This window comes from Python bivittatus, unplaced genomic scaffold, assembly GCF_059951505.1.
Source record: "Python bivittatus isolate LINGU-HERP-01145 unplaced genomic scaffold, Pbiv_v1 ctg000050_np1212, whole genome shotgun sequence".
Lineage (NCBI taxonomy): Eukaryota > Metazoa > Chordata > Lepidosauria > Squamata > Pythonidae > Python > Python bivittatus.
Window position 1 is genome coordinate 8,429,843 of NW_028277033.1, and position 18,759 is coordinate 8,448,601.

Below are 18,759 nucleotides of genomic sequence, written 5' to 3' on the forward strand. Positions count from 1 at the left end.
GAAGTAATAGCATTTAGGTAGTTTACACTTACTTGGCTATCCTGTTTCTTGACTGGTGTTGGCTATCCTGTTTCTTTGGCTATCCTGTTGACTTGGCTATCCTGTTGACTTGGCTATCCTGTTTCTTGACTTTGTTCTTCACAAAGCATCTTACCAAAAAGCTTGAAATAAAAAATAAATGAAGTTATAAGACTGCAAAAAACCCTTTAAATCCACTTCAAGAAACAATAAAAGAAATCTTCATCTAATTGGCAAATGGTCTAGAAAAAAGACAAGGAAGGGACTGATTCATATCAAGGAGCTCTTGATACAAGACCAACCAAGAACAGAAAAATTCAGAATAAAAGAAGGAGATCACACTCCTTATGGAAATCACGATATCTAGTCATAGGCAGATGGGTCTGGCAACCTACTCCATAATCAGTACAGTGACATTCCTAACCTAAGAGATTGTTCATGTTGATGAATTTCCTCTGGAAGCTCCTTCAACATCCAGAATATATTTTGGGAGCATGTGAACATCTGGAGCAAGGTGGAAAAAATGCTCTCTTCTCAATCACTGACCAAATGCCAGTTGAAGAGGTTAAAGGCTGCATCTTGTAGGACTCAGTTTTACCATTACCAACACCTGGTTATCACCAATAAAGCCCTCCATAACCAAGACTGGGTTATTTCAGATTGCCTAACCCCAGCAGTATCTGCCCAGCCCACATGCTTCAAAAGGATGGTCACACTTTGGGTCCCTTCCCTGAAGAAACGTCATTTGGTGCCATTTCTGTCACAGCCCCTGCCCTCTGAATGATCCCCCTGTAATATACAATTGCCCCCAACCCCACTGGCCTTTAGAAAGGCACTAAAACCCTGGTTCTTTCTTCAGGGCCCAGTTGATTGGCGTTCCTGCCTGGAGGGCTGTGATAGAAATTTGGATTCCAATGGTCTATTAAATTTTTGTGGTGGTTTTTAGCTACACTTCGTTATTATTTACTTGTTTGTTGATGGTGCACTGCCCAGAATCACAATTGCACAAGATGAGCAGCCATATATATCTCTAAAATAAATAAATCTGATTGCTCATTTGGTCCAAGAAGAAATATTCCCCCTCCCCCCAATTAATCATCCACAAAGAGTGTCTCTCTGCAATTTTGGTCTAATTGGCCAGACAATAGCTGCTAAGACTGCACAAGGCCTTTCGTTGTGTATGAAAAATCTCTTCCAATTGTATGTCTATATCATTAGGCAAACAGCTACCATATACATTTCATCAGCCTGTGCATTTATTAAACTTTTAATGTGGCAATTCATTCAGGATATTGCTGGTGGTATAAGAACAGAACTAACTCCACTGAAATTTTACCCCACTATGAAAATACTAATTTTATAATACTAATTGCTAACATGTCACCTTTTGCCTTGCTTGATAGAATAAGATATCAAATGTATTATAAGATTTTAAATATGTCAAAGCAGGGCTAGCGGGCACATCTCAAAAAGAAAAACACTTATTTGTCTGAGGGCATCTAGTGTCAGCAGCTATTATCAGCACCATGTTTGAATTTATTTTTTTTTTTTATAATGTATAAGTTGGGGGGGGTTGAAAAGAAAGGTTTACAAAGGAACCATCTCATTGTAGCATAAATGTGGAGAATAACAACAAAAAAAATAATGGTTTAATCTGATCCTAAAATAATCTGGAAGCCAAAACAGACATTGTACCAGTGGTAAAATCTGCCATCTCTCTGACGTGAGATTGAAAACAAGCATGAGCCGTTTAACTTGTAAAAAATATTGATATAAAGTACTGCAGGACATTTCTGGTGAAAAATCTCCATGGTTTTGCTGCCCTCTACTGTCTTTTATTTATTCTTTTATTCTTTTCAGCAGAAGCTACACTGATAAGGGGAGAAGGTTAGCCACATTGCTCTAAATTTCAGTGGAAAACAGGGTTCGGTCTAAACCTGCTTTAGTTACCACTTCACAGGACCAGAACATACATACATACATACATACATATATTCCCAGAATTATAAATGTGGAGCTTTTGAAATAATTGTTGAAGAAATAGGAGAGAAAATCCCCTTTCCTATGGATCTTCTAATTCACCGCATATGCAATGGCAGGATGATATCTTCATTGCTTATCTGGAACTGTGAGAGTAACTACTGCAATCAGAAAAAGAAACCCATTAGGCATTCTGCTTATTTCCCCTTAAACCTGATTATGTCATTAACCTTGAGAACAACTCCTTGTATTGCATAAGGAAGACCAGAAATGGCTATGGTAGGGAAATAGGGAAAGGACTGTAGTCTATGCAGCCTGCTTCAGATCTATGTAGATATTGCTATGTACAGTATGAGCATTATAAATATGGATCCCACTATTCTGAAACACAAAGAAGGTTGACAATGTTCTTATAGCGTTCATGCCATTGTGCCTATGAATCAGAGTCTTGGTGTTGGTTGTTGATTTGGTGTGACCAAAAATGTTGGGTGTAGGGATCCTGAAGGAGAGAAAGCTGTATGTTGAAAAACGGAATAGATTAGGTTTTGTTGGCATAATTTCTTCAGCATATTACTTCTAACTATCCCAGTTTGCTCTTTAGGCTGTCAATCAACCTAATAGGGTCCTACAATGCCCTCTTGTCAATGGGTGCCTCTATAGCAGTCCTTGATGCTTTCCCATAATTTCAAGTGTATCCACCAGCCTAAGTATATAGGAGCCCTCTGCCATAAATTGTCAGGCTACTCATAAAAAAAATGCTGGCATTCATAAGAAATTCAGACTGTCATTCATGCCATGGGCCAAACTTTGAGGGGTATCATTGTTTTGTAGAACGTCAACTTGAATTCCAGTTTCAGAGGTAGTTCTCGTTATAAACCATATACACCAGATTCAGTGAAACCCCACATTCTGTTTAATTTTTTTTTAAAAATGTTTCTATATTATTCCATCAGACTAATCAATAAAAAAGAAAAAATGCATGCATAAATCGAGCTAACCAAATAGTACAGCATCAAAATTCTTCCCACAGTGGGGAGGGAGGGAGGGAGGGAGGGAGATATCACATGAATAAAATACCTGAAAAAAAGTTGATCTGAGTGTTTATAAAGTCTAAAGTTTAGTTATCTTTTTGCTGAGAAAATAAATTCAAATGTTGATAGACCACACATTTGAACACTTAATCACTATAAATCAGACAGGGATTTACTTTCTAATATATAATAACATTATAGATTCCAAATGCTGGGGATGTAGCTAAGGAAAACATACCAATACCCAAAGAAGCACATCTACCCTTTATTCTCTGAGCTGTCAAATATATGTGAAATAGGATTTTCTGTGGTATTTACTTCAATTTAAGATCAAAAGGAATTAATTTCATGACCTACCACTGGTTCACCAAAACAGGAGCATTTAAACTCATTACTGTATACTAAAGTTCATGTAAACAGTCAGTGTCAATTTTATACAGTTTCTTATAAAAGAAGTTTGGTTTATTCCTTCTAAACTTCTTCCATGTGGAACTTTAGAGATAGCATAAGGAGGACCAAACAAGTAAAAGTTGAATAAACAGCCAATAACCACTCTCAAGTTCTACAAAACTTTTAAAAATAGTCTACATCAAAACTAAATTACTAAAAAAAAAAAAAAAAGCAATGGTTAAATTTACCTGAAAAATATAACTGCTGTTTTTAAACTAGAATTAGTTCACAATATAGTTTCATAGTAAAATTACATTAGAGTTATACCTATGACCAGAAGACAGTGGTGGTGATAGATGTAGCAGTGCCAAGTGACAGCAACATCAGGAAGAAGGACCATGAGAGACTGGAGAAGAACCAGGGCCTGAAGGAGGAACTTGAGAGGATGTGGAAAGTCATGGCCAAAGTGGTCCCAGTGGTGGTAGGAGCACTCGGGCTATGACTCCTAAGTGGGGAGAGGGGCTCCCACAGATCCCAGGAACAACATCAGAGCGCTCTGTCCAGAACAGTGCAGTGCTAGGAACAGCTAAGATCTTGCGCAGAGCCCTCATACCCCCAGGCCTCTCATAGAGGACCCAAGATTGAGGAAGACACAGACCACCCATAGGGGTGAGAAGGGTATGTGTGTGTGTGTGTGTGTGTGTGTGTGTGTATAAAATTAAGTCCGTCTTCCTCAAATAGTGATTGTAATTTACACAGTGAAACTCTAGAGATATGCTTCTGTGAAAGAGTTGTTTGAACTATGGAATAAAAATAGGAAGGCTTCTTAAAATATAATTCAATGTCTGAATTAACTTTATCTTAATCACATTTACTTTACCTCAAATTCTCATAGGAATACTAGGCCTTCTGTTCAGAATTTCTTCCCTATATTTAAAAAACAGGGATAAGTTCATATTTACCAGTTGAGAAAGTTTCCCAGGAATCCTTATACCCAAATAAACGAAGAAGCCAAAACGCCATCTAGAACTCCAGTCCTTGTACATGTCAAAATTATAACTGAGACCCAGTGTCTTCAAACCTGATTTATTCCAGTTTACAAAGTAACAGAAAGAGAGTACCAAAGTTGTGTAGTAGCAAAATGAGATTTGGAATGGTATTTTCTGGCTCTCTTATGAAACATAATGCATTATCTGTACAAAGCAAATCTTATTCTGCCTCCTTTTTAATGTTTGCAGAATCCCCAAAGGAATCCAGAGTAAAGAATTCTGGCAGATGGTCATTCAACCTCTGCTTGAAGACCTCCAATGAAGAGGTCCATCACCTCTCTGGGACATCCATTCTACAGTTGAGCTGTTCTGAATGTTAAGAAGGTTTTTCCCCCCTAACTTCATGTAGGATTCTGCTTTCACCTGTAAAATGCCATGATGTGGAGAAAAGTGGCTGAAATCAAGAAATGGATTACAAGTCTGTTGACTAATTCAGAGACTAGTTTGTCAAGGGCTATTCAAACAGAGAACTTTGGAAGAAGTCTTTGCACACAAAAATTAGGGGATGTTGAGCACAGTTGATTGGTTTGATTCAAAGACCCACTGAAAATTATTGGGAGATATTTAAAAAAATATATTGTTTAGGATAAACAAATAAGAATTGTTTCTTTAACTGGGTTTCCTTTTTTGACAAAGGCCATATCATTGTTGCCTGAAGTTTTCATGAAATGTCTCTGTCCTCTTTTCTGCTCTGTCTTATCTGTAATCAACCATGGTGGATCTGTTGGAATCCTTGGCCCTAAATTTAGGACTGTGTATTTCAATATTCTAATTGTCACTATTTACAAAGCAAGCTTATATGTGTATGCTGAGAAATAAATACTATTATATTCAAAGAGAAAGATAAGCAGATAAGCAGATGTAAGAATTCTTCCCTTATAATTCTGAGTTAATTTTTGGACCAGGATATGTTTGCCTCTGCATGTTCTTCTGGACCACCCACCTCGGCCACTACCTGATCTCAGATGTAGCAAAAGGAACATGATCTTTGTAGAAGACTGGTCTATTAAATAATGTCAGTCATGAATCTGTCTGCTGAAGTATTTCAACTTTTAGCAGCCTTTTTCCTTACACTAGGGAAATATTCATTGTTACTTGTCCTTGGTCATGATGCAGTAAATACTTATCCCTCTAGTGCTTTCTGTCCATGGTGGTGATGATAGGTAAAATGGAGTTTATGTGGTTTTGCATCCCTCTGTGGTACAACTTCTGGCATTCCTCAGTTCTCAGGGGGCTTCAGTCCCAAATAGGAAGAGCAATGATACTGGAAAAATGTGTATGCTATACAAAGTAATCATACCACTATTTTTTTTTTTTTCAAATGATTTCCTCAAAGCATGTCTTCCTAGATGGTGCTACTAAGGAACCTGGCTGATGTCAAAAAGCTAAGCAGGGTTGGACTTGGTTATTACTTGGATGGGGACCACCTGGGAATCCAGGGCTGTGAGTTAGACTGGAAGAAAAAAATCCAAAAAAAGGCAATAGTAAACTACAGCTGTATAGTTGCCAAGAAAATTTTGTGGATGTGTCCACATAGTCACCAGGAGTTGAACTTAGCTCAGCTAGAAGGAGATTTGCTGTTTCAGTATCTAAAGATATTGGGTATTCCTGGAGACTACAAATTATTTTAATGTTGCCTTCATAGAACATTTAGATAACCACTATGCAGCAATCAAGTTATATTTGCCACCCATGGTGAAGAGTACTTGTATCCCATATTCCCCTCCAAAGAAAGGTTGAATTCAAACTCAGTTACATTAGAAGCAGATCCATTGAATTTAAAGGGACTTAAGTTAGCCATGACAAACATACAACCGGTTGATTTCAGTGAGAAATTCATTTTGCTGAGCATTAATACTACACACACAAAATGTACTTTGTCCTTAAAAATTCTGAATGTGTTAGTGGAACATGCTCACGTTCTAATATGCATATAATTAACCTGGATTTTGGTATTTGAGAATTGGAACTTGCATTTGATGTGCGATGAGCTCTTCCGTGTTGTTTAATTTTGAAATGTGTAGAAACAATGTATAGAAAATTTTAAAAATACATAGAAAAATGTCACGAATATTCTCCAGAATTATAGTTTTAGCAGGGACACTTCCAGGAACCTGTGGATATTGTATCCCATCAAAATGTAAGAAACAACTATAATATTTTGAGCTATTCAGTCTAATACTTAAGTGTTGCTTATTCACATGTGATTAGACACTAACTCTACTCATGGTCTTAAACTACAGGGAATATCGCCATTCCACAATATCTATTCTTTATAAACAGGAACGAGAAGGCAGAGTTGAAATTTATCAGCAGTTTTTTTTTAATTCAAAACCAATACAGTTCTCTCATTTTTATTTTCTCGTGTACCTTCATGCCACCTTCCAACACATTTGACAGACTGTCCAAATATTGAATGAGTACTAGCAAATTCCTCTTTACATATTTACATTATGTACATTCCTCTTTACATTCCTCATTTTCTGGGAGATCACAAGACATGCTCACACACAAGCACTGACAATGGTTTGCATACGTTGGCCTTGCTTTTTAGGATGTGGAGAACGCTGCAGAACTTCTCTTCGGTAATGCATTGGTTGCACTCTAGCATTGACCCATTCACCCTCCAAAGCACCAGGAACTGCAGCCAAGCATTCCTATCTGCCATCACCCTGGAAATGTCTGAAAACACTGAATGGCTAATGTTTTAGGAGGCCAAGGTAAGCTGACATACTTTGCCTAAACATAGCCGATTTCAGCCAAGGTCTTCAGGCCACCTCATTATGAGGCCCACCTTCTTCTGAATCACAGAAAGCAATACTTGGCTAGTCTCCAGACTGAATAATTTACTTAAAATATTTCTAGGCTGCTTTTTAGAGCCCTCCCAGCAATGCTTCATTCCTTTGAAAAAGTGAGCGCACCATGGCGCGATAACCAGGAGGAGGAGCAAGTTAATGCTACCCGTCCTATTCAACAGTTGCAGATTTTTTTTAATAAAAACCAAGATTCATCCATTTTTCGCAAGCAACAATGGATATTCTTTTACTAGGCAAAAATGATGTCTGCCAAAGAACCAGAGGAACGGGTCTTGTTTTGTTTTTTCACTGAGAGATGAATTGTTGAAGTGGAGCAGTACAAGGTGTAGAAGCTTAATCTCTCACCTTCTCTGAGATAATGATAAGGCACTCAGTCTTCATAAACTCTTTTGTTTTCAGGTTAGAAACAATCAATCTTTCCATGAATCCTGCTGTAGAGGAGATAGGGAATGGTCCCAAAGGACAGGAGGAAGAACCGTTACCAAGGCAATGGTCAGATAAACAGGGCTTGAAACTAGTTTGATGAAACATCTCAAATGGGGCCTATCCTAGTTCACACCAAGATAAAGGGAGGGAGGGGGAAGCACATTCAGACTTGCAAGATTCTATTACTATAGCTATTACAATAAAAGTAGTCTTGGCCTACTGCTTTCTTAGTCTAGTCTACCTAATAGGGCTGACACCTGGCTTATAATGATGAAAGTAAAGTGATTTCTCTGAATGTTGACCTAGTCTTTACATATCTGGCACATCTTGGCTAGATAACATCATCAGTGCAATACCTAGTTTGGTAATGAGTGTCTGTAGGAAAACAGGGTATTTTTTGTTTTTGCTTTCAATATTGAGGTTTTAATATCTTTGGTTTTAATATTTTTTATTATACATAGATGTGGGTTTATCTCTTGGCTGTGTGAGATGGGTGGCTACATCAACTTTTAAACAAACAAGCAAAGAGGCTCAGAGAACACAAGAACCCAACAAGGCTGAGTTAAATATATTCTCTACTATTATGTAATGGTTTTCAAAACTGAGAATGGCTGAGACACCATAATATACGTCAGCATCATCACATACATGTAAACGTATTTCTTTATTGATTTGAATTCATTTTGCCAAAGGGAAGAAGACGCCAGGTGGATATAGATGGTATTTCAGTATCTACCTCGCTTTTTTCTTCCCAGCCTTTAGTTTTCAAATCCCTTTTAAGCAACACACAATATTTAGAAACTGGTAGAGGTAAAACAATGTGAAGTTGTGGAAGGGAACTTGAATCTACATCACAACTCCAATCCTTCTAAAAATGCACTCAGTATCTCTCATACAAACTCAAATCTCTTCCATACTCCAACGATCACATGGATCGTCCCCCAGCCTCCACTCCGTTCAGGCTTCCATTTCAAATCTACTTCCTTCCTGAAATTCAGAGAAAATATAAATCCAATAATCAACTCCCGCTTCTGCCTTTTCTCTTCTCTCCTTCTCTCTTCATGGTTCCAAACTCTCATTCCTTTTTTAAAAAAATAACATCTTCCATGGAATATTAAGGGACCCATCATTGAATTTTGAATCTCAGAAACCAGGGGGAAAGTCCCAGGAAACTTGCTCGTGATATATTTATACTACTGAGATTTTAACTTAAAAAAAAAAACTCCAGTAAAGCTGTACATTGTGTTTTTATATGAAACATGCATTTATGGCATGAGAGGCCTCAGGCAAAAGAGGGACTGCCAGATATCAGGGCAGTTCTCAGGTAGTTATGAAACCAGTATCAGCAGAAGTATTCATTTAGCTGTCCATCTGCCTTTGGAATCGCTTCAGAGTCCACACTGGACCTTGAAGAGAGTAACCTATTAGATTCGTCCGGTATGTGACGAGTCAAGTATTCCCCTTCTATCCCATTTGCTTTGGTTCCCGGAGAGAGGCTTTCAAAAGTGACATAAGAATCCTGAATTTCCTTGGGTTTCTGAATGAAGCATTTTTTGCAGCGTCTTTTCAAGGCCCCGCAGCAGACCACCAGGGTCAGAGGGACTGCAATGACACAAGCCACACTGATGACCACCACGTTGATAAGTTTTTGGGTTCCACCAGCACTGGCAACTTCATCTGTTGAAAAAATTATGCATTGTTCCTTTTTGGGTATTAGTCCTTTCACACAAACACAGGCGATATATTTGGTCTTGGGCATCAACCCACTGATGGTGATCCTGGTCTTCCTTGGCTCCACATTGATTCTGCGCATGTCCCTTTCTCCAAAGATTGCATAAAGGATACTGAACATAGTAGTATTATTGGCCCGGGGTGCTTTCCATGCTAAGGAGACACTATGATCAGTATCTCCAATTACTCTGACAGACCTCACTATGCGCTCAGATTCTTGGTGAGTAGTGGGCAGACTTGCTAAAATATTTCTTGGGTTCTTCTTCATATTTAGTGCCTCATCTCGAAGCACCAGATTCCCATCTGTTTTGGCTTGACCTGGTCTGACACCCAAGGTGGGAGAAACTGAAGTTGTCATGACATATCTTGCTACCAAATTGTCATTGTAGGCTCCTGTTTCCATTCCTTTGACTTGTCCGTTCCACATTCCTTTTGAATCTGTCAGGGGGTCATCAATGCTTTTAGAATCGGTGATGATCAGGGAGATAAATGCTTCGGTGGCTCCAAGAAAGTTTTTTGCTTTGCATATGTATTCTCCAGAATCAGAGTAAGAGACAACAGGCAATCCTAAAATAGACCAGCTTGTTCCGTCACTGGAAATTTCTTGATGTACTAGAGAGAGAAGAAATAAAAACTGAGTAGATAAAAGTTCTGCAAACATAAGCTGTTGGGAATTGTTATATTCTATGGCTTGAGTTTCTAAGATATTTATTTTTAATGGCATTTTTCTTTTCGGTGATAATCTCCTTAGTTATGGGTTGACTTCAGATTAGAATAATTCTAATGGTGTAGTTTAGAAAAATGCAACCAATTAAGAACAGAAGTTTTTTTTTTCCCAAGGGTTACTCATTTAATCTATTATATTTTTACTACTATGGAGAGGGACAAGGAGAGATGGAATAGAGGATAAGACTGTGCAGTCTCTTGGGTGCAAAGTCAAAACAGTGCTTTGGAGCACACAGGCATGTCCATGTAACATCTACCTACATTTCCTTAAACCAAATGCATATTACTGTGGAATTCATTTGCAACTACAGTTTTCCGTCCTGGAAAAAGATGCAGCTGCTTCAAGAAGTTGCAGACAGATCCTCGGAACATGCATTCACATGTTGCAAACCCCCCATAATCCTGCCACATTTTTAAAATATAGTCTGAAAAGTTGTCTTAACGTTCAGAATTGGGCAGGAACACTGTTCTTTGTTCTGTGCCCAAACCTTGTAACCTCTTCCCTCTTTCTCTAGCTCAGGCAGATGTGATGGAACAGGAGAACCAACCTGTGCCATTGAGTGGTTTCCCATCCGCCCTCCTCCAGCTCAGCTCTGGAACGGGCACCCCAGTGGTCCCACACCGCAGCAGGACAGTGCTCCCTAGGATGGTCTTCACTTTAGCCACTGAGGTGTGCACAGCCGGGCTCTGACACTTCCTCAGCTCCACTTGACTGAAGAAAACTCTGGCCAGGTTCTCAGGACTGAAGCATTTCAGCTTTGGATCAATGAATGCGATGTTGGGGGACGGGAAATTGAGGAAGTGAGCCATTTCATAGAGGCTGCAGTCACATGTCCACGGATTGTCCTGTAAGGCTGGGAAGAGAAGCCATTTGGGGGGTCAACCATCATGTCATCAAAAGGGCTCATCAGCTGTTGCATAAACAAAGGAAACCTTCAGGAATGGGCTTCTTCCTAGCACATCTGTTTTCCTTTATCCTGAACAACCCAATTCAGTGTTTGCAGACATACAACAGAAGGACATGCTATTCAAGCAGTTGTTCAAACAAATGCTTGGTCTTTCTGCACAGAATTTGTAACAGCTGAATCACACAGGCTGCAAAACCATCATATTGCCCCTTTGCAGAATCTCTCCCCATCTGCCTAACATAACTGCTTCTGTTTGACCAATTAGGGAGGTAGGGATCTTGCAAATTCAGTTATTTGTTTGTTGATTCTCTGTGGTCTTAAATGATCACCCATGCTAGTTTTGACTTCAAACATAGATTTCCTTTTAAACATTAAATACCTTTTTGCAGTGATAGCCACATTTGTATGTTGTTGGCACATACACAAAAGGGCTGGAGTTTCTATGACTTTTTTGACCCCCCTCCCAACAGTCTTCCTTGCTAGAAGGAATCTTTACTTTAATAAATAAATACATACATACATACATACATACATACATACATACATACTTGTTGGAGTTGTTTAGACCAGGATATGCAAATTGCTTTTCTAGGGTAAATGCCAAGCCAAAGGCCTTGCTCTAAAAACTACAGGAGGCCAGGAGAAAGATTAAATTTAAATCAGATTTAAATGTAACTAAAAGTAAAGTAAATTCATTAATGTAGTTAATATTTTTACTCCCTGTGTTTTAATAATGTTCAACTTTTGTTTCCCTCCCCCCCCCCCAAAAAAAACACAGCATCTACATTCAGTTTTAGATGTAGGTTAGCCTCTTGGGGGCAGCTGTGGATGTTATACACAGAGTATGCAAAATTGCCACCTTTAAGGCATGAAGACCAGCATGAAGCTTTGAATGGGTGATTCAGACTGAGAGAGGTTCACTCAAATCACCCCTTTCTAGCATGCCTTCAGAATCTTGCCAGATTCCTTCCCTCCAGGAAAAAAAAGACAAGAAAAATCAAAGTAAATAAATGGAATGAGGATTCTGTAATCTGTAGGAGTACAAAAGATATGCAACATTTGTTCTTGTTTTACTCCTTTTGTAGTATGTTTATTTAGTCTTCTCTTCATACTGAATGGTGGCAACGAAGGTGCAAATATTAGCATGAACAGTTGGCTGCAGGGTTAAATGTGGTGAGGAAAACCAGTGAAGGGTGATGAAGAAATCTTTGGGGAAATGCATCTGGGGAAACTGAACTTAAGGGGACCTCAGATTCGAGGGACTTGGGAAGAAATGAAGAAAATGAATCTCAGGGGTAGCAATTAATTGAAGCAGGGATACTTAGAAAGGATCTGAACTGAATTTCAGTGGGAATTCATAATAAAGCACTGTATTATCATTATTATTCAAATTCACAAATATATTTTTATTATAAGCATGTCTCAGGCCCAAATGGGACGGGAGGGAAAGACCCATGAGTGTTTGCTCCACTTGGATGAGCAGAAGGTAACGTGGGCAAATACAGCAATATTTATTGCCAGACAGAGCCAGAGAAAGGTCTTACGGCTTCCCTTCATCACAGAGTAACCATATATGTCCAAGAATAGTGGAAGGCACAAGGTAACTGATGATCTGCCAGAAGCTCTCCAATAATATACTGTAGATCAGAAAGGATTTCCTCAGTGTCTAACAATAGCAACAACCCAGTGGCTCTTTTCTCACTCCATTTTCCATTATGCTACTGAAATCAAAAAAACTTGGGCAATCAGAAGAGAATGACCGGGAGTACCATCTAATGCTGAAACAAATTATTTAATTCTAAGCCTATAGTAATGGCTCCATTAGTAGATTATGAGGTTCTAATAAGAAAAACCAAACTACAGCTGGTCCTCACTTAACAATGGTAATGACCGGCAACTCCGTCACAAAGTGACACGGTCACAAAGCTCAAGGTCATGTAACCATGCTGACTTACAACGGCAGTTGCAGCAGTCCCAGTTGATGTCGTTAGGCAAAGCCAGCACAGACGCAGCATCCTGCAGTCATATGATCACCATTTGTGGCCTCCTGCCAACTTCCCCATTGACTTTGCTTGTAAGAAGCTGGCGGGGAAGACCACAAATGGCAATCACATAGCTCGCATAATTGCCAGCCAGTTGCCAAGTGCCCGAATTGTGATCTCATGACCACGGGGACATTGTGACAGCCGCAACTTCAAGGACCGGTTGTAAGTCCCTCTCATTCAGCGCTGTTGTAACTTTGAATGGCAACTGAACAAGTGGTCATTCAATGAGGACTACCTGTAATTTCCAGTTGCCTTATTCTGGCAATGGTGCTCTAACTGGGGTTTGCAGGAAAGGAATTGATTAAATAATGGATGGCCTCTTAAACCTGAAAGTGTTCTGGCCCTCCGTCTATTCAGTCCTGTAATATACTTCTTCTGCAGTTTTGTTTCAAGTACAAACCAGGCCAATTGATCATTGCATAGACATATCCCTGTCCTCAGAGGAGGCACACATAGAACAGTGGCTTTTACCAATGAAACAGGTGGTCTTCTCTGCAGATGAAATGTTCCTATTTTGGTAGGCTCTAATGATAAATTGTGTTTGAATGTAAGAGCATCTCACCATTTTTTAAAAGAGACCTTATCTATCAGACATTTGATTAGAACCAGATTCAGTCACACTTAGAAGAGGCTTATGGAAATCAGTGAAGCTTACGTCAGCCCAGACTAATCTAGCTTCCACTGAATCTCCCCTAAGTATGGTTGAATCTGGATCCAGCCAATAAATTGAATTGAAAATGGACCCAGCCTAATGGATTGGGGTGGCCAAAGTTTTTTTTTTTCCTGAAATGAAAGAAAAGGGAATCTCTTCCCACTTTTCAGCACTCAGAAGCCAGCTGGATTAACAAATGAATCTTACTAAAATGCTCTGAATGAGATAGCATTCTTCACAGCATCCAAAGCCAGCATGTTAATTTAGAGTCACAGAGCTTGGCAGTTAACACACTCCCTTGACCACCCATCATTCCACATCTGCTATGAAGACAGTTGCTTCAATATCAATATCAGGTCTTACCCGGATATCCTTCAAGAGATCCAACAGCATTAATTGAAAGTATGGAACAAGATAGTGATAGCTTCACATCTCTTCCACTGATTCCAAGGGAAACAAGTTCAATTAACTTTGTCTGGACCAAACCCAAGGATCTATGACCATGGATCATGTAGGCAGAGATTTCTTTTTCTTTTACTCATCCCCAAATGCCTTACCTAGGATGATCTTAGAGTTGTCATTAGGGAAGTATGGAACTGCTTGGAGACTTGACCAGACCGCAATCAGTTCCTGAGGAAGCATCATCAGTTTATTGCTTGAGATATCTAGGTAAGTGATATTCTGGATATATTGAGCAGCATGGCCTGGTATGGAGGCAATTTGATTATTATGCAAGTCCAGCAACCTCAGCTGGGGCATGCTTGGAAGAGCTTCCCATGGAAAGGAGGTGAGGACATTTCCATCCAGTCTGAGCTCTTGCAGCTGGTTCAGGCCCCTGAAGTTAGTCACTCTGAGACTTGCCAAGGCATTGTAGGGCATCCAGAGGAATTCCAGGTTGTGAAGAGAATGGAAAGACTCCCCAGGGACTCTTCGGATTGCTGTTTTTTCTATCCGAAGTTTAAAAGTGTCTCCCGGGAAGTTGACAGGTGTAAGCGTCATCTCCGGGTCATTGCACAGAATAGCTCTGTTGGAACAAAGATTTGTTAAAATTATACCTGGAACACTTTTAATCTCCAGTTTTATGTGTGAATATGCTTTGGTCTCTTTTTTCAGGCTCCTATGGCTATAAAACCTGGATCTATCCTATAATTTTCCGTAAAAGAGTTCACATTCACTTAGAATGCTTCCGAGTAATCTTTGGCTGTGTGTCTGCTTTGTCAGCCTTGAAATGCCTCCCTTTTCAACTACTCTCTGGAGTTTTAGGATGGGCCTAATATTCTAATGAACCTGTGGTTTCTAGAACCAATTACGCCTACAAAGCAAGATTTGTCAAATAGGAACTTACAAGTCCCCTGGTGCTTCAACACCTTACCAGTCTTACAGCATTAAACCTGACACTGGCAGTATGATTTAAGGTCTTAAGAAGAAGATATTCTTCTCAAGAAGGTTTAGGAGAGCAAAATCCTGACTACTGGAAAGGTGTCAAAAGTTTGAAGAACAATGCATATGCTTGCGGGGTTTTTTTTTCATATTGTGTTGTGGGCAACTTCACAATTTAGCTGACACGGTGAGATTTGGTCAATCACAAAATAGCTTGCATTGTAGTTATGGCTAGTCTACATGGCCCCAAAAGCAAAGTAGTAAGGCTAACAACAACAACATGTCTGAGAAGGATATCACTAAGGTAAGAAACTGAGATTCAAAATACAAAATCTGATTGGAATCATGGGTATTTAACTGCAGTTCCAATTTCACAGAAGACTCAAAGCCAAGTAATTCGTTAGGAAACCAGCTGTAAGGCAGAGATGGAGTCTCAGCCCTAAATGGTGATGGATGGACAGATGGATGGATGGATGGATGGATGGATGGATGGATGGATTAATTTTATAGGCCTTCTTACTTCATCTCCATTCTGGGTAGTATACAACATAAAACAATTTAAAATTCAGTAATAGAGGGATCATACAAAACAGAGGTCTGGAAAAATATCACTCACACACCTGAACATATATCTCATAAGAGACCACATCCCCTTCTAGCACAAGATCTGGGAGAAAAAAAAACAGATTTTAAGGGCTGATTCAAACATGGTCAAGGTGAGGACCATACAAATCTTGGGGGCCATCATTCTAGAGGAGAGGCATCACCACAGAGAAAGCCCACTTCCTAGATCCCATCAAGTGTTACTGTATAATTGATGGGACCCAAAGCACGCCAGCTGTACCTGATCATAAAGGATAGGCACAGATTTGTGCATAAAGCACAACAGGATATTCATTTTGGAAAAAGCAAAGTGTTATAGCTCGGAAGAAAAGACATAACACCTTGCATGTGCACATCCACGTAAGCCAAACATCTACCTGCACCACTCAATCACACCAAAACAAAATGAAAAATATGGACCAAACAAAGCACAAAGTTGCAGCTCAGTGGCTTTTTCATCCATTAAAAATGACCCAGAGGAATTGACATGGGATCAAAGGCTACTTTGGAAATTAATGTAGCTTTGGATGTTGGCTTTCAGAGGTGTGCATGGGGTGTCAAGAAGGTTTAAAAAGCCCTACCCTCTTGGTCTTCTGGAAGGCCTTAAGGAGCTGGTTCTTACCCCAGGCACTGAACCAGGATATGAGTTGAGCCCACCACATGTCCAGTTGGTGTGAGATCTTTCGGTGCCTGGTTAGAGCGTGATGGTTTGTAATGGGGTATGTGTGTTTACATTTCTTAATATATTATATGGGTTTGTTTGTTGTTCTCCTCCCAGGGTCATATTGTGTAAGATCAGTGGTGGCCATGTAAAGCTTTTAAATAAATATCTTTTTAAAAAATGGTGGCCTGAGCTGATTGAAGCTCCACATTGATTGGAGCTTCAAACGAACAAGGGTGACTACCATCTTGACCCCCTCCCCACCAAGACCCCTACAGGCTTTTGAAGTCTCTGAGGAAATACTCTTACAGTGGTTTGTTCTATTACTGTCATGAAATATCTAAGAGACCTTGGAAATACAAAGCAGGTAAGGAGGAAACAAGGCCATTACAGAAGAGATTCTTGACTCCAGGGGAGGAAGTATGAGAAAGGGACTTGGAGTAACTCCACCTGAGTTACACTAAGTATAGGATGATTTGGAAAACTGCTTGAACAGGCTTTCAAGATTCTGTTACATTACCCTAGACTAACCAATTTCTATGGTAGTACATAGCTAAAGCACATTTATATAACCCCCCGGCTTATCCACAAAGAAGGTAACGCCAGAGTCCAAAACGTGTTACAGCTGTAGTTGCTTTTGAGTGGCCAAAGATTCTTATTGCATGTTAGATTTGAAGATCTCTCATTTCTTTCTTTTCTTTTTTTAAATTTGACTGGGAATGTTTGCTTGTGTTTGCACACATACTGTAGATGTGTGATAAAATCAGAAGTTTAGTAAAGCATTACCTCAACTCAGAGATAACTATGTCCAGCAAAGACTGCATCTGGTAGGTGGAAAGAGCAGTTCTGACCTCCTGCAGAAGTGTGACGAGAATTGTGAAGATTGTGTATATAGGCTGTCTTCAGCTGACTCCCCAAACCATTTCATCTGTGTTGACTATTAAATGCCTTTTTGAAAAAGATGTTGGCATAGAGTCCCCGAACATTCTCTTGCATAAAACATATAAACCTTAATCAAGGAAGGTTAGCAATCTTTCTGACTATAACTTCATATTGATCTGTAGGTATTACTGCTGCTTGCAGGTTCAGTAAGTTATATTTTGAAGTGCGCCTTCAGTCAAAACCCACACGTGCTCCCTCAAAGAAACATAAACTCATCTCACACTTTTAACGTGTTTGCCCCAATTTTTCAGGGCTTGGAGTAAACGTTTATGTCATAGTTAGTTTCTAAAAAATATCCAGCTGAAAAACTAGTAGAATATACTGTACATGCACACTGTTTAAACCTTTAAAGAATAAGGTAATAATTATTCTTTTAATGTTTTAAATTATATTCATTTTTACAAAGTTCAATTTTGGTCAGTTTCCCCGTAATACTGTATCATGTTAATTATATTGCTTCTGCCTTGGCATAAAAGGCCATCAAATGGCATTTCTGAAATCAGATTATACTGTACTCCCCTGTTAATCCTACAGCACAGGAAGCCCTTGTATGAAGCAATTGGGAAAACAACATTTGCGACCCAAAGGCATGAAGTAACTCTCCTTTTCCACCAAGCAAGTGGGGTGGAACGACACTGCCCAGAAAGCCTTCTTTGCACCCACTGAGTCGTAAAGGCAAATTACAGCAATTTTACCTTCCTTTTGTCCTTTCACTGATGCTGTAGAAGGAGCAGCTGCATTGAGAAGGGCAGAAACAGAGCATCCAGGGCAGACTCCCGAAGGTCAGGCAGCAAAGGAAACCCACCGTGACCCACATCATGATCCGGGCATGAGCAAGGCATCCAGATCCTGGTCAGAGTGGCCGCAGGTCCTCTCTCATGGCGTCCATGGGATCACTCACATTGTCTTTCCTGTTCTGCAGTGATCTCCCAGCGCCCTGCTGAAGTCACCAGATAAAATTGGATAGGCAGGGGATTAAGAATGAGGTTATTTGCACAGAGATGCTTATAGCTTCCTGCAATTCTCAGCAGAAAGATTTCTTCCCTCCCCTCTATGGATCATTTCAAAACAATGTTTGGGTAGGAAGCCAGCTTTTACCCATGGAGATTTTTTTTAAAAAAACTGTGCATGTTTTGAGTGATGTTTTAGCTTTTCCTTCAGAGCAACTCAACCTTTCTTGGAGTGACCTTCCTCAGTGTCAAATGAGGTATGCAGTGAGGCATGTATTGGAAAACACTGTTCTTTCTAGTATTCTCAAAGAAAGAACGTGTTGGTGTAGGGCTATAAAGAATCTGTACCACAGACAAGTCCAAAAAGGTGTTCATAAAAATGGGGAACTGAGATCTAAGCTGTAATTCATAAGCTTAAAATATCTCTGGTTCAAACCATACATGTTGGAGA

The 18,759-nt window shown here is 39.6% G+C and overlaps 1 protein-coding gene across 1 annotated transcript; it reads right to left on the minus strand.

Moving 5' to 3' along the window:
• Window positions 1-9,052: 9,052 nt before the first annotated feature.
• LRIT1 (leucine rich repeat, Ig-like and transmembrane domains 1) lies at window positions 9,053-18,175 on the minus strand. The gene is made up of 4 exons (XM_007420822.2): window positions 18,054-18,175; window positions 14,330-14,796; window positions 10,716-11,021; window positions 9,053-10,053 (listed from the first exon to the last, which is right to left on the minus strand). Exons 1-4 carry the CDS (start codon window positions 18,173-18,175, stop codon window positions 9,053-9,055), a joined length of 1,896 nt encoding a protein of 631 aa, XP_007420884.2.
• Window positions 18,176-18,759: the final 584 nt, after the last annotated feature.